Genomic DNA, 15,143 nt, shown 5'->3' with positions numbered 1-15,143 from the left:
CTTTAAAAGAAAAAAGTTCACGCCGCTGGCCCCTCAGCCTCAACAACAAGATCGTACCCTAAAATATATTGTCTCCAACAACATCTTTCTGCCGCAAAGATTTTAATGTTTCTGTGCCCCGCAGCCGTTCATCGCCTTACCGCCACCGTGGTGGGGTATGGGCCCACTCCACTCCCGTGATGTCTATTTGGGTACCGCGCGCCGGAGTCCATCTCCCGGCACTGGCTGTTGGGCGGCGCCCCTTCCACCAACTCATCTGGGGACTTAAACTGCACCTCTCATCTGCGGCGTGCAGTACGACTACCCCTCTCATAGCAGCGGGAGAGGTGTATCTGAGGGTACTTGAGGGGTCCGGCCGACCTCGACTGAAAATCGGCAGCGGCAGCAGTGCTGGCCGTCAAAATTAATCGGCATGTAATGGATTTCTACTGCTACATGGACACCTTAAATCTTCATTTAACACCTTTTGGCTTCAAAATCAACCTTTGGTGGACCAAAAAATATTCCTTTCAAGTGTTGAAGTTTTTTAAATTCTACTAAAAAAAGAAACTCTAAAGGTGGACTTAAACTTCGGCTTTTCTCTTCTAAATTCTTCTTCAACTAATTTCAATAATCAACACAAAAGACTTGGCAATTTTCCTGGAAAATAACTTCCGGCTAAATTCTTCTGGAAGCACTTTTGGGGGGGAGGCATGTACCGGGAGGTACACCCCTACGCCGCAAGTTTAAATTTTGCGCCTAAAAATACTCCTCTACTGGAGAAACTGTGAACTATGCTTTCACCTAATTTGAACTTTCCTCAGAAGAGGTCACCACAGCAAAATCTGTAATTTTGAAAATTTCTGAACTGTGTCAATTTCGACTTGTTTTGTTTGCTACCTAGCAAGAAGTTGGACTTTCTCTAAAAGATGTCACTGCTGAAAAACTATGATCATGCACCCTGGTGCGACGTGAAAGAACTTTTGGAAGAAATTTGGTATTTATAAGTTTGTTCTTTGCTATATTTCGTTCATTCATTTTCTGGGTTGGCAATATTTATCTCCTTTTCCGACAGTTTTGAATCCAACCAATCTCTAAATACTTTAATTAATTTTCAACCAATGCTGTGTTTCTTTTTCGATTTTGTATGTAACTTTTCCATCCACCAATAAAGGCAGGGGGTGTGTCGGGTTTAATTCATGAAGGGTCTCGAACCTTCCTCGAGGGTATAAAACTGCTGATTTTCATATCTTCGCCATTCGATCAACATCTAACTTAGTGTATGGAAATGTAGCAGGAGGCGGGAAGCGCCTCTTTCTTCCGGCAACAGCTCAGCGATAAGGTAATGGCCATTTAACATTTTTATTTCTTGCTAGCTCAGCAGTTTAATCCTCGGGGAAGGTCCGAAACCTTTCTACAAATGTAATCTATCTTTCAAAATGTAAATCCGGCCGGCTTGTGAAAAACTTAAACTTGTAACTGTACTTCGGGGATAAAGAGTGTTTCACCCTCTTGAGCTCCCCTTCATATTGATTTGAGGTGATTACGTCTTGTAACTGAGTTTCTGTTCCATAATGTTTTAATTTCTCCCTACACGAGTCACCTCTATAGTTTGGGAATAGCCCCTGTTTAATCGGCCTAGTGCCTTTTAGGTTTTAAGCAGTTTCATTCAGGAGTGCAATTATTCGTCTCCATTCATTTGGTATTTTGGGCCATTTAACTAACCTGTTCCTTTTCGGCTAAGGCCCAGTAGATTTGGTACAAGATACCCCTGTTTCATTTTGTAAATGATGCCTTGATGGCAAGAATAATGTAAAGCCTGTCGTGAATAACGGAGAGCTGTTCGGCTCTTTTCTCTCAATAGTAAGGGCAAGTGCTCTTTGATTCAGGGGATTTCTGCCCCAGGTAGTAAATGTTGTGTGTAAAGATGAGCTAGGAGCTCATGATGTATGCCCCTAGGGCTTAAAACTTCACCGAATTTTCAAACATATTCATCTACAATGGACTACTCATTTAAATGAACGGTTCAGAAATACACCTCAATTAAGTGGCCAATTTGGAAATAAGAGAGCAGAGACCTGACATGATTCTCTACCGGTTATCCACAAGGGATCTCGGACAAATCCGGACTAGTAACGAGTGACATCCGTAGATTCACACTGTAGCCGCACAGCCACAGGTACCTTGTGAAATATGTATTGTGCCTCGTGGTAGCACGGTCAGCAAATTATTTTCCCAGCGGCTCAATTTCTTCTCAGGGTATCCATCAGTCAAGTAAAATCTGAGATTTTACTTTAAGTTGTGTTTTATGTGAGTTCAGAAGAATACCGGTCCACCGAAGACGTATCACCGAAGAATTAATTCACCTAAGAAAGTACCGACTACCTAAAACCTCGAGAAATTCTTACCATGCATCAGTTTAATCAATAAATTACTCAACATAACAACTAACTTATAAACTAAGCGTAAGAGAAAGTATTCATAACACATTCGTTCTAGAAAAATATTATAATAATATTTATTTAAATAAAATATCGACCTACGAAAAAGTAGTGTGAATTTGGGTAGTATTTTTATGTTATTACAGCTGAATAATAGTTCAGAGTCAGCGCTGGCTCAAATAACAGAAAAGTAATTGCAACGTTAACTACACTGACTGACAGAGCAAATGCAACACCAAGAAGGAGTGGTCAGAACTTTATGCCAATTGCAGGGTAGACTGACGTCACTGAGGTATGCTCATGATGTGAAATGCGCCGCTGTGCTGCGCACGTAGCGAACGATAACTGGGACACGGCATTGGCGAATGGCCCACTTCGTACCGTGATTTCTCAGCCGACAGTCATTGTAGAACGTGCTGTCGTGTGCCACAGGACACGTGTATAGCTAAGAATGCCAGGCCGATATCAACGGAGGCATTTCCAGCAGACAGACGACTTTACGAGGGGTATGGTGATCGGGCTGAGAAGGGCAGGTTGGTCGCTTCGTCAAATCGCAGCCGATACCCATAGGGATGTGTCCACGGAGCAGCGCCTGTGGCGAAGATGGTTAGCGCAGGGACATGTGGCACGTACGAGGGGTCCAGGCGCAGCCCGAGTGACGTCAGCACGCGAGGATCGGCGCATCCGCCGCCAAGCGGTGACAGCCCCGCACGCCACGTCAACCGCCATTCTTCAGCATGTGCAAGACACCCTGGCTGTTCCAATATCGACCAGAACGATTTCCCGTCGATTGGTTGAAGGAGGCCTGCACTCCCGGCGTCCGCTTAGAAGACTACCATTGACTCCACAGCATAGACGTGCACGCCTGGCATGGTGCCGGGCTAGAGCGACTTGGATGAGGGAATGGCGGAACGTCGTGTTCTCCGATGAGTCACGCTTCTGTTCTGTCAGTTATAGTCACCGCAGACGAGTGTGGCGTCGGCGTGGAGAAAGGTCAAATCCGGCAGTAACTGTGGAGCGCCCTACCGCTAGACAACGCGGCATCATGGTTTGGGGCGCTATTGCGTATGATTCCACGTCACCTCTAGTGCGTATTCAAGGCACGTTAAATGCCCACCGCTACGTGCAGCATGTGCTGCGGCCGGTGGCACTCCCGTACCTTCAGGGGCTGCCCAATGCTCTGTTTCAGCAGGATAATGTCCGCCCACACACTGCTCGCTTCTCCCAACAGGCTCTACGAGGTGTACAGATGCTTCCGTGGCCAGCGTACTCTCCGGATCTCTCACCAATCGAACACGTGTGGGATCTCATTGGACGCCGTTTGCAAACTCTGCCCCAGCCTCGTACGGACGACCAACTGTGGCAAATGGTTGACAGAGAATGGAGAACCATCCCTCAGGACACCATCCGCACTCTTATTGACTCTGTACCTCGACGTGTTTCTGCGTGCATCGCCGCTCGCGGTGGTCCTACACCCTACTGAGTCGATGCCGTGCGCATTGTGTAACCTGCATATCGGTTTGAAATAAACATCAATTATTCATTTCCCCAACTTTCATCCCCTTCGAACCACTCCTCCTTGGTGCTGCATTGTCACTGTCAGTCAGTGTATTTACACATGTACATATTCATGTTGAGATTCATATCCCTGTTCATGTTAACATTCACATTTCGAAATGAGATCAAAATGAATCTTACTATTCACAATTGATCACTGAGCAATCACATGAAATACTTCATTAGGTTGACGTAAATACTGTCGTGTTAATTATATTAATTATTCTAATCACATTCAAATCAATTACGTCTTAATAAAACGTTCAGTTTACCAGAATGAAGCGCAAAAATAACCAAATAGATTAAAGTCAGAATGTAAATATAAATTTGATCATATCTTTGGATATATGTCTCTGAAAATAAACCCTAGCTTTTAACTCATAAATCTGATCTCGCAACTCTGCATTCGTAAATTTGAAGTCATATTGTTTGGTCCTTCTTCTTTAAATACGCTTCAATAACAGCTTAGGGGCTAAGGCAATACTTCCCTAGTGCCTGTGACATCTGGCTCCTAGTCTGCCATTTACCTATTCATTATATTTTTCAAGAAACGTCAATTCAAATAATCTCTGTATCAAAAGAAACAAATCATCTATCTAACTATGTACGCAGTTTCTGATCCACACACACATCTATTTCAGGCTCAATGTGCTTTCCCTGTCTCATGTTACATAGTATTTCTCCTCCATGCAAGCTACTGAGTTCATATGGTCAGTCAGAATGAAAATAATACGCATTCATGTTTGGAAATGTGTTACCGCATCAAAGAATATCAGGATTACATTTGGCCATGAACATAGTTAAGTGATATATCAACGTACTCTCGTATTTAACATACAGCAGCTACAACTGTCATATGATTCTGTCACGAATCTCAATTCTGTTATAGTACATATCAATCTTACCTCAATTAGGTCATCCACGCGATGTGCTCTCTTTTACCTACTCTTTTAATTTGACACGAAATCTCAACTCATATAAATGTAACATAGCGCTTCCTCAGCAAATAGCATTCTTATCCACACCGAAGCACATGGATAAACATCCACGTTTCAATATTCTAAATACATTCCGTTGTATAACCATATTACAACTTCATTTCAATACACAACTAACACTTCATTTGCATAATCTCAACCACAAACATATCGCCGATTACTCTTAAACTGCTATGCTAAGTATCTCAGAATTGCTTTTATATTAAATGCATTTCAATAACCATGTATATTCAAACCCAAAACAGAGATCAATACCCTCATGTTACAGAGCAAAGAGTACGTAACTCAAATACATTCATATCTGACGCGCGTGCCAAACGTGACGTAAGCATTGTGCAAATTAATACGAGATCTATCGAAGTTTCACAATATCTGTTAACTCATTGCTATCAGCTCTTAATACAAGCACCTCATTCATTTACTCATGCCACATTCTACTTATTCTGACCAAGTGCGGTAGCACGTATATAATGTAATAAAAAATCTTATTCTACACTGGCATATTATATTATAGCCTTAAATATCTCACACTTCACTTGTATAATTCACTTGCATTCTTAATTAAACGGTTAATATTACCAGCTAATCAGCACACGCCGAACTTAGAGTGCGCATGCAGATCAAAAAAAGCAACCAAAACATGTAAAGACTTAGCTTGTTTGATGTTATATCTGGTCCAGTAGTCGCTCCAGTGCTCGGAAGTGATTAGACCCGCGGTTGGAATCCGGGTCTTGTCATCCTCCATCCTCCCGTTCAGAAGCACCTTCTGATGGGTTGAGATTCTCCCTCATCATGAGCTGGACATCAGGTTATACATCGCCTTCCTCGTCATGTGCTGGTCATCCGGTTGGGATGTACCTTTCCCCAGTTCCGTCCATCTTGCATTTTTAGCAGGCACACATCATTTCAGTTCTGTAGGCAGCGAAGATATTCATTTTTGAGACGGAATCTGTCATTATATTTTCCATTTTTATGATGATATCTCTTAAGTTGATATTCTTTTCCTTGTTCTTTGGGATGTAAATTTTTCTTTGGTCGGCATTAAGTTCTCCGTATATAAGAATTTATTTATCAGCTTTCTCTGTAGAACTCGAAATTTTCTCTCCTACTCCTTGAATTGAGCGAGGATAGTCTTCTTCCCGTTTGAAATTATTTCTCCTCTGTTAAAGTTGGTCCTTCTTTACCAAACGTAAGGCGATTGCTCACGGGATCCTGCTAGATCTGGATCACCGTACTTTACTTATTTCTTATTTCTCGGTTCTTCTTATATCGTCCGCTGGTGAATTATTCCGTCAGTTTTTGAGCGACAATCTTTCTTCTTCGATATTTTCTCCTCAATTCGTATATATTCTTCCGAACTGAAGCTCGTTTGGCAGCTGCGTCTTCCCTCTTGCGATGGAAATTTTTAAGTAAAGTTTTTAACAATCCCTTGGCTGCTATATTTTTTAAAAACAATCACCTTGACTCTCTATTGTCCCGTAGTGCCTTCCAAATTGGTTCATTCTGAGACGTGTGGCCTTCTATGACATCGCACTACCTAGAAATTCATAGTATCTCATAGATCGCATGGGCCATACCTTCCAACGCCGTCATTTTGCAAACGATCTACGAGATGCGAACGAGCACATTTTATCCTCCGCCACGTACAAAATACACTGACTCACAGAGCAAATGCAACACCAGGAAGGAGTGGTCAGAACTTTATGCCAATTGCAGGGTAGACTGACGTCACTGGGGTATGCTCATGATGTAATGCGCCGCTGTGCTGCGCACGTAGCGAACGATACATGGGACACGGCGTTGGCGAATGGCCCACTTCGTTCTGTGATTTCTCAGCCGACAGTCATTGTAGAACGTGTTGTCGTGTGCCACAGGACACGTGTATAGCTAAGAATGCCAGGCCGCCGTCAACGGAGGCATTTCCAGCAGACAGACGACTTTACGAGGGGTATGGTGATCGGGCTGAGAAGGGCAGGTTGGTCGCTTCGTCAAATCGCAGCCGATACCCATAGGGATGTGTCCACGGTGCAGCGCCTGTGGCGAAGATGGTTGGCGCAGGGACATGTGGCACGTGCGAGGGGTCCAGGCGCAGCCCGAGTGACGTCAGCACGCGAGGATCAGCGCATCCGCCGCCAAGCGGTGGCAGCCCCGCTCGCCACGTCAACCGCCATTCTTCAGCATGTGCAAGACACCCTGGCTGTTCCAATATCGGCCAGAACAATTTCCCGTCGATTGGTTGAAGGAGGCCTGCACTCCCGGCGTCTGCTCAGAAGACTACCATTGACTCCACAGCATAGACGTGCACGCCTGGCATGGTGCCGGGCTAGAGCGACTTGGATGAGGGAATGGCGGAACGTCGTGTTCGCCGACGAGTCACGCTTCTGTTCTGTCTGTGATAGTCACCGCAGACGTTTGTGGCATCGGCGTGGAGAAAGGTCAAACCCGGCAGTAACTGTGGAGCGCCCTACGGCTAGACAACGCGGCATCATGGTTTGGGGCGCTATTGCGTATGATTCCACGTCACCTCTAGTGCGTATTCAAGGCACGTTAAATGCCCACCGCTACGTGCAGCATGTGCTGCGGCCGGTGGCACTCCCGTACCTTCAGGGGCTGCCCAATGCTCTGTTTCAGCAGGATAATGCCCGCCCATACACTGCTCGCATCTCCTAACAGGCTCTACGAGGTGTACAGATGCTTCCGTGGCCAGCGTACTCTCCGGATCTCTCACCAATCGAACACGTGTGGGATCTCATTGGACGCCGTTTGCAAACTCTGGCCCAGCCTCGTACGGGCGACCAACTGTGGCAAATGGTTGACAGAGAATGGAGAACCATCCCTCAGGACACCACCCGCACTCTTATTGACTCTGTACCTCGACGTGTTTCTGCGTGCATCGCCGCTCGCGGTGGTCCTACATCCTACTGAGTCGATGCCGTGCGCATTGTGTAACCTGCATATCGGGTTGAAATAAACATCAATTATTCGTCCGTGCCGTCTCTGTTTTTCCCCAACTTTCATCCCTTTCGAACCACTCCTCCTTGGTGTTGCATTTGCTCTGTCAGTCAGTGTATATTAGTCACATTATATTTTCTCTTTTGTAACATGAATCTCAAATGTGACTTTGCATCTCGGATGAATTCTTTCCCATTCCGAGACTGGCTATTCGATTATTAAATATCAGTAGATTGATATCGATTCTGTCATTTTTGATCTAGTTTGTTTTCTTTTCTCATAACTGCGTACACAACAGCTGACTTTTTTCTTTCTGTTCAGTCCAAATAAAACTGTTTAATCATTTCTCCTGGTAAATTTTATGATGGTAGGTCATTTATTGATTCTTGGTCTTGTTGTTTCTTATGTTCTGATTTCGGAGCATCATTTTCTTGGAAGTAAAGCTTGATATTGCATGCTTTGTGTATGTTTCGGTATTTACCATTCAAGCTTACTATCTCATATGCATTATTTCCAAGCACACGTTCGACTCTGTATGGACCATTGTATAACTGTAGAACTTAGCATATATTCTTGCTGGTGCATTGGATATCGGAGCAGTTTTAATTAGGACTAGATCGCCTTGTTTAAATGGTACATGGAATTTCATATTCCGTACCCTTCTGAGCCGTTTTGGCGATTGGTTCTTCAGCCTCTGTTGGATCATTACAGTTATTTGTTGGGGATCTGGCTTCTTCTCTAACTGCATAGTGAATATTGTGTCCCAAGTTCTCTGAGGGTGAACATTTTTATGGTCTACCCTGGGAATCTGGGCAATTGACTGGTTAACGGTGTTGTTCAAGCTCTCTTCTATGATGACTGGCATGAATACCCATTTCCAGTGAAGTTGACTGCAGTATATTCTCCCGAATTTAGCAATTTCTTTCATGTACCTCTCAACGGGATTCGCTGCCGAATGTCGCACTGAACATAACGTATGTTTGATACGCTCATTTTCCATCCGTTCACGGAATACAGCAGAGGTAAGTTGCGTTCCTCTATCAGTGAGGATTCGCTCAGGTTTTCCCATCTCAGGAAATGTTTTATTGATCAGGCCCCGTATAACTTATTTGGTATTAGCCGCTGGACGGGTTGCAATGAAAAATATTTTGAAAATATGTCAATAACTACTAGGATATATAACCTTCCTTTCCTTGCAGTTGGCAATTTTCCAAATATATCTACTGCATATATTTCCTGTGCTTTGGATAGAATAATCGGGATTTGTTTATGACTGCAGTCGTAATTATTGTGCTTTACTCGCTGGCATACGTCGCATGTCTTGACTATATCTCTAACTGATTTTCGCAGTCCTACCCAAGTGAATTTCTCCATTAATGTTCCAATGACCTTGTCTATGCCTGCATGAGCTGTCATCTTGTGGGTGTGCCATATTAGCTCTCTCTGCAATTCTTGTGGTATTATGATTCTTTTCCTGCGGTTGATCTTGTCCACTATTTTTTAGTAATAATCCATCCACAATCTCATAATTGCTTGTCAATTCCGGTGCTGGTTCCTTGTCTGCCAAATTGTCGATGATAACCTTCAATTCCTGTCAGATTCCTGGAATTCTCTCAGATTTTCGAGTTTTCTTAGCAATTTTTCATCTTGAGTATCTAACTCAATTCCGAGTACGTCTTCTTCTCTTTTTTGTGGGTTTCGGCTCAACGCATCAGCTAAGATGTTCTCTTTCCGCTACAATGTTCAATCTTTAAATCAATCGGTTGCGTGAATAACATCCAGCGTGTTATTCTTTCGCTGACCATTACCGCCTTCAACCCGAAGGTGAACGCCTTATGGTCCGTCCTTATAGTCACCGGGTACCCATAAATATTCGCCTCCACTGTTGTAATGCGTGGATAATCGCCAGAAGTTCGATCTCGGTCGTGGTGTAGTGCTGCTCACGTTTTCTTAGTCTCCTACTGGGAAACGCCAGATAAATTCGTTTCTGGGTCTTATCATCTTCTTGGTATAAGCACGCTCCTATACCGACGGGCGATACGTCAGCTTGAATCACAAACTTCTTTTGATAATCAGGGTATCCGAGTTTGATACTCTTCTTCATCAGTTCTTTCATATTGATGTAAGCCTGTTCTGCCTCATTATTCCATTTCCACTTGTTGTTGACCTTTAATAGGTTCTGTAATGGTGCAGCCGTCTCCGTATTACCCTCGCAATGATCTGAGAAGAATCCAGTCATCCCTAAAAATTGCCTTGTGTGCTTTATTTTTGTCGGCCGTGGGAACTCGCATATGGCCTTTATTTTTATGTGGTTAGGTCTTATCCCCTCGCCATCGATCACGTGACCGACAAAAACTACCTGGCTTTGGCAAAATTTAGATTTTGACATGTTTATTTTGAAGCCAGTTCTCTGCAGGTTACTTAGTAGCTTCTCCAGCTTGACCCAGTGTTCCTCAAAGGTGGAATTCGCAAGAACCAGATCGTCGACATAGCAATTTACGAACTCTTTTACTTCGCTTGTTAGGCTCCTGTCTAGTGCCCTTATCAATACGGCAGAGCTATTTTTCATCCCAAATGGCAACCGACAATAGGCATATGTTTGATTATTAAACATGAATCCTGTTAATAATCGTGATTTTTCTTCGAGGACAATATGGTGAAATGAAGCCATGCAGTCCATGCTTGTGAAGTACCCCTGGCCTCAAAATCTTTTCACAATGTCCTTGATCTTGGGGGCCTGATTATACTCTGGAATTAGCTTTTCATTGAGCCTGCGCGCATCAAGACATAATCTTAGTTTCCCGTCGCTTTTCTTGACAATGACCAGCGGGTTTAGAAATGGAGTGGTGGTGTTAACGATTAATCCATCAGCTAACATTTCTTCAATGATCTGCTTTACTTCAGCGAAGTACTTCTCCGGTACATCATAAACTTTCCCCTTATACGGTGTCCAATCATTGACTATCAATTTATATTTGAAGTTGGGTATCTGCCCAGGTTTATCATTAAAAACTCCAATAAATTCATTTATGATTTCGTACAGTTTTCGTTTTTCTTCTGCTGACACCTCAGCTTGAGCAATTGCCTCCCAAATCTCTGATTTTTCGCAGTTTTCCTCCTCGATGGCAATGATCTCCTCGATTCTCATGATCATTTCAGGCTTTACCTCTTGGCTAAAATCCTTTTCTTCAGGTTCTAGGCTCTCTCTGTCCAATAAATCCACTTCCTTTCCTGCGATCTTCAAACACTCATTCCCTTCAAACGTGCCATTGAGTTGGATCGTTTCCACAGTCCTATTTCCATCATTTTCTACTATTGGGAATCGAACCTCACATCTTTCCATGTCAATCGTCATCCTCGAACTTATCATAACGCCTATCCCAAGTATAATGTTTTATTTTATTTTTTCATCACCATAAACGGGTGCTCGAATTCGTGTTTCCCGATCTTTATATTTAAGTAAGCTTGCATCTTGCACTCGACCGACTTATCCGGTATGATGCCTCGAATTTTTACCCCAGATACGGGTATGGTCGGTATCTCCATTATCAAGCTCAGTTCTTGAAATGAAGTGTGTGACATCACACTTGTACTGGCTCCTGAGTCCACTAAACAGTATAGCCTGATGTCAGCCACTCTCACTACGATGACTGGTAATTTGAATGTAGGTTGCATATTATGACAAGCATCCTCTCGAATGAAGTCTTCCGACTGGATGTCCCAGTGATCGATTTTAGCTACTACCCAACTGCGAATTTTGACAAAGTTCTCCAATGCTTTCATTATTTTCAATCTCCTGGTTCATTAATTTGCCATCGGTGTTTTTTTCTCCTCGATGGCTCGGAGTTGTCCGTATTCCTTCAGATATCAGGCTTTTTCCACCCTTCTTCTTGTCTTCTACGTTTGTAATTTTGGAGCTCGAGACTTTCTGCCCTTTCGAGGTCGCCATTTATGTCCTTATCTTTGACAGCTTCCTCCCATCGGCTTCTGTTTTGTCTTTGCTCCCTGAGCTCTTGTACATAACGTCTATTTTCTTCATTCTGATTGTATTGGCCTGGTCCTCGTCTCCCATTGTACCGCCTCCCTTTCCTGTAGTATGGTTGACTCCTGTTCGCGTTGTAACGGGTGTTATTCCTGTACTGTAGGCTGTTTCTATTGCCTTTTTGCCCACATCTTCCAGGTTTATCCCCGCTGCACTGGTAACAACATCTCCTTGGTTCCTTGTCTTGGGCTTTAGTACAATTTTCCGCCCTAGGCTCGTCAACCTTATCTACTCTGCGGTTGGTAATTTCAGGACTAATTGCATTAATCGCCTCGATTTGCCTAGGATTCCTCGGATTCCTTTCCATTAGGCACGTTTATGTTAGGTCGATCTGCCTCAATCGCTTTTCCATATCAATGGCAGTTTGTATGTCTGAGGCCGCTAATAATCTCTGTACTTCGAGTGGAAACTGCCTTTGGATGGTTTTAATTTCCTCAAGTTCACTCGGCGCAGAATCTAGGTCCTGAAATCGATGAAATTTGTAGGAAAAGTAGTCGCTGTAGTGTGTTTGGCCAGCAGTCGACAACCTCCTCGAATACAGCTCTAATCTCAGCTGCTGCTGAATTTTAGGGTCCCAGAACTTTCTCAAGAAGGCTACCTTGAACTGATCGTAGTTGTGAAAACTATACTTGAACGCCTAGAACCAAATGTTCGGGTTCCCATCCAGATGTTTCTCAATGATCCGCAGTTTCTTCTCCTTTTGAATTTTCCCCTCTCTAAAGTACTCTTCTATGTCCCTAAGGAATTGCTTCGGGGAAGTTTTGGCCGAACCGTCGAAATGTTTAGGGCGATCATCGTAGTTCTTGATGATATTGATTATTGGAGATCCCTCACTCTGCTTACTTCCATTTATTATTTCAATATCTCTCCTACTCGGGTCACTTATTCCTGAAGGTGTATTCTCTCTCTCGCTTATTTGTACTTCAATTGCTCTTTGCCTATCGCTAGAGTTTGAAGCCATAGATTTCGCTGACTGCGTTTCCACCTTCATCTCCTGTATTTCCTTTCTAATTTGTTTCATCTCTTTTTCGGTCTTCTCCATTTTTCGTTCCGACTCAGCCTTATTGCTCTCAATCTTTTCTTTCAATTCGTCTATTTTCTCAGCTACTTTGCTTCCAGCTTGCTCGTATTTCTAATCTAAGTCTTGTTGCCTTAAATTTAATCCTTCCATGCCACCTGTTACTTCATTTATCTTCTCTTCCTCCAATTTTCTGATGATTTCCTGGCTCTCCGTTACTTTATCCTTTATCTCGTTTACTTCTTCCCATTTTCTCTGATTACTGCCTTACATTTCCCCCAAATTAGCAGCCAGTTTAGCTATTTCTTCATCCATCCGCATATTCTGTATTTCGTTCTTGACTTCAGAAATTTCTGATCGAATTTCTGCACTTTCTTCAGTCGCTTCTTCCTGTTTCTTTTTAACTCTTCGATCATCCCTTTATGTTTACTTTCTATTTTCCTAACGATTTCCTCCAAAGACTCCTTCTGTTTCAGTTGCCATTCTTGTTTCCGTTCCTTTTCTGCTCGCCTTCTTTCCTTCTCTTCTTTCTCTATTCTCTCCTTATCTTCACGTTCTTGCTTCTCTTGTTTTTCTTCTTCCTGTTTTTTTAAATATTCTTGGAACCATAAAGGAGTTCCTTCCTGCTTTTCTTGTGCTCTTTTCATTTCCTCTTCCTGCTCCCTTCTCGTTTGTACTCTTCCCTGTGTTGCCATCTTTAAGAAACTCAATTATATTCGGTATGATCTCTCTAGATTCCTAACCAGTTCTCTATTTTTACCTAAAATTCTCTAATTTTCCTAACAAATCTCTAAATTCACAAAGTATCAACATATAATACCACACAGACAACAATTCCTTAGTCTACTAGATTCAAACAGTCCAAGGTTTCCACCTTATGCACAGGTTTCAAGTTTTTGTTTGCAGTAAATGATAATATGAATGGACCTTCCTTAAGATTGGCACCATCCCACCAGATAGACCGTCAACAACTGGACCATGCGTTCAGATTTATGATTTTATTTCATTTCGGAATAGGTTACGAGAAAAGAAAAAATTAAATTTCCGTTCTGCGGCATCCAATATCTACTTAGATGTTCATCAGCCTTCACCATAGTCAAAATCAACTCAGTGTCAGTTTAAAATAGACCTTAAAAAACCTAACCTACATTATTGTTATGAGAAGAAAGAAATCATCTGATAAATAACAGTAATTCTTTAGCATCATCTATTCCTACTGATAAAATTGTATCTTCATCCATATTCCATCATCCTTTCCTCATACAGTTCCCATCATGCGTCCTCTCATTACTTCCCTCTTGGGAATCCTTCTCGTCACAACATTTCTTCTTTTCAACATCCAATAATCAAATACGTTTCGCCTAGAGCTGCAAAATTAACTGCTTATGGTCCACAATTCGCTTTTACTTTCCGTTCCCACGGTGTCTTTCTCTTCAAATCTTAGGTCGGGTTGCTAATTAATAAAATGAAATGGTAGGCCTACTCTCCATTCTTGTCTTATCCCAAGTTCAGTCGGCAATAATGTGAGTTTTCAGCCTTTTTCTTTCTGAGTCCGCCGGTGTCTTTCTCTTCTCGCTCCTGCTGTGAGGGGCAATTAAATACTGCTTTGGTAAGTCTCTTCTTTGCTCGATACCTTTCTTTTCGAGCCCTGCGTTGGGCTGCCATTTAAATTATGTGCCCCGTGGTAGCACGGTCAGCAAATTATTTTCCCAGCTGCTCAATTTCTTCTCAGGGTATCCATCAGTCAAGTGAAATCTGAGATTTTACATTAAGTTGTGTTTTACGTGAGTTCAGAAGAATATCGGTCCACCGAAGACGTATCACCGAAGAATTAATTCACCTAAGAAAGTACCGACTACCGAAAACCTCGAAAAATTCTTACAATACATCAATTCAATCAATAAATTACTCAACATAACAACTAACTTATAAACTAAGCGTAAGAGAAAGAATTCATAACACATTCGTTCTAGAAAAATAATATAATAATATTTATTTAAATAAAATATCGACCTACGAAAAAGTAGTGTAAATTTGGGTAGTATTTTTACCTTATTATACCTGAATAATAGTTCAGAGTCAGCGCTGGCTCAAATAAAAGAAAAGTAATTGCAACTTTAAGCTATTTACACATACTGATAATGTTGAGATTCATA

At 42.5% G+C, this 15,143-nt stretch overlaps 1 protein-coding gene across 2 annotated transcripts in view; it reads left to right on the top strand.

The window, feature by feature from the left end:
* The window catches only part of LOC136886535 (uncharacterized), a 101,590-nt gene that overhangs the window by 59,996 nt on the left and 26,451 nt on the right, over positions 1-15,143 (top strand). Inside the window, exon 4 of one of the 2 annotated variants that reach the window (XM_068230607.1) lies at positions 125-1,170. The exons of the other annotated variant lie outside the window; for it this stretch is intronic. Within the exon in view, the coding sequence (XP_068086708.1) occupies positions 125-268 (144 nt within the window). The 3' untranslated portion in view covers positions 269-1,170. Of the gene's footprint in view, positions 1-124; positions 1,171-15,143 lie in introns of those variants that run through there. 2 annotated transcript variants of the gene reach the window in all.

This window comes from Anabrus simplex, chromosome X (genome assembly GCF_040414725.1).
Source record: "Anabrus simplex isolate iqAnaSimp1 chromosome X, ASM4041472v1, whole genome shotgun sequence".
Lineage (NCBI taxonomy): Eukaryota > Metazoa > Arthropoda > Insecta > Orthoptera > Tettigoniidae > Anabrus > Anabrus simplex.
Note: the sequence above shows the minus strand (reverse complement) of the source record. Positions and strands in the feature narration are given on the sequence as shown.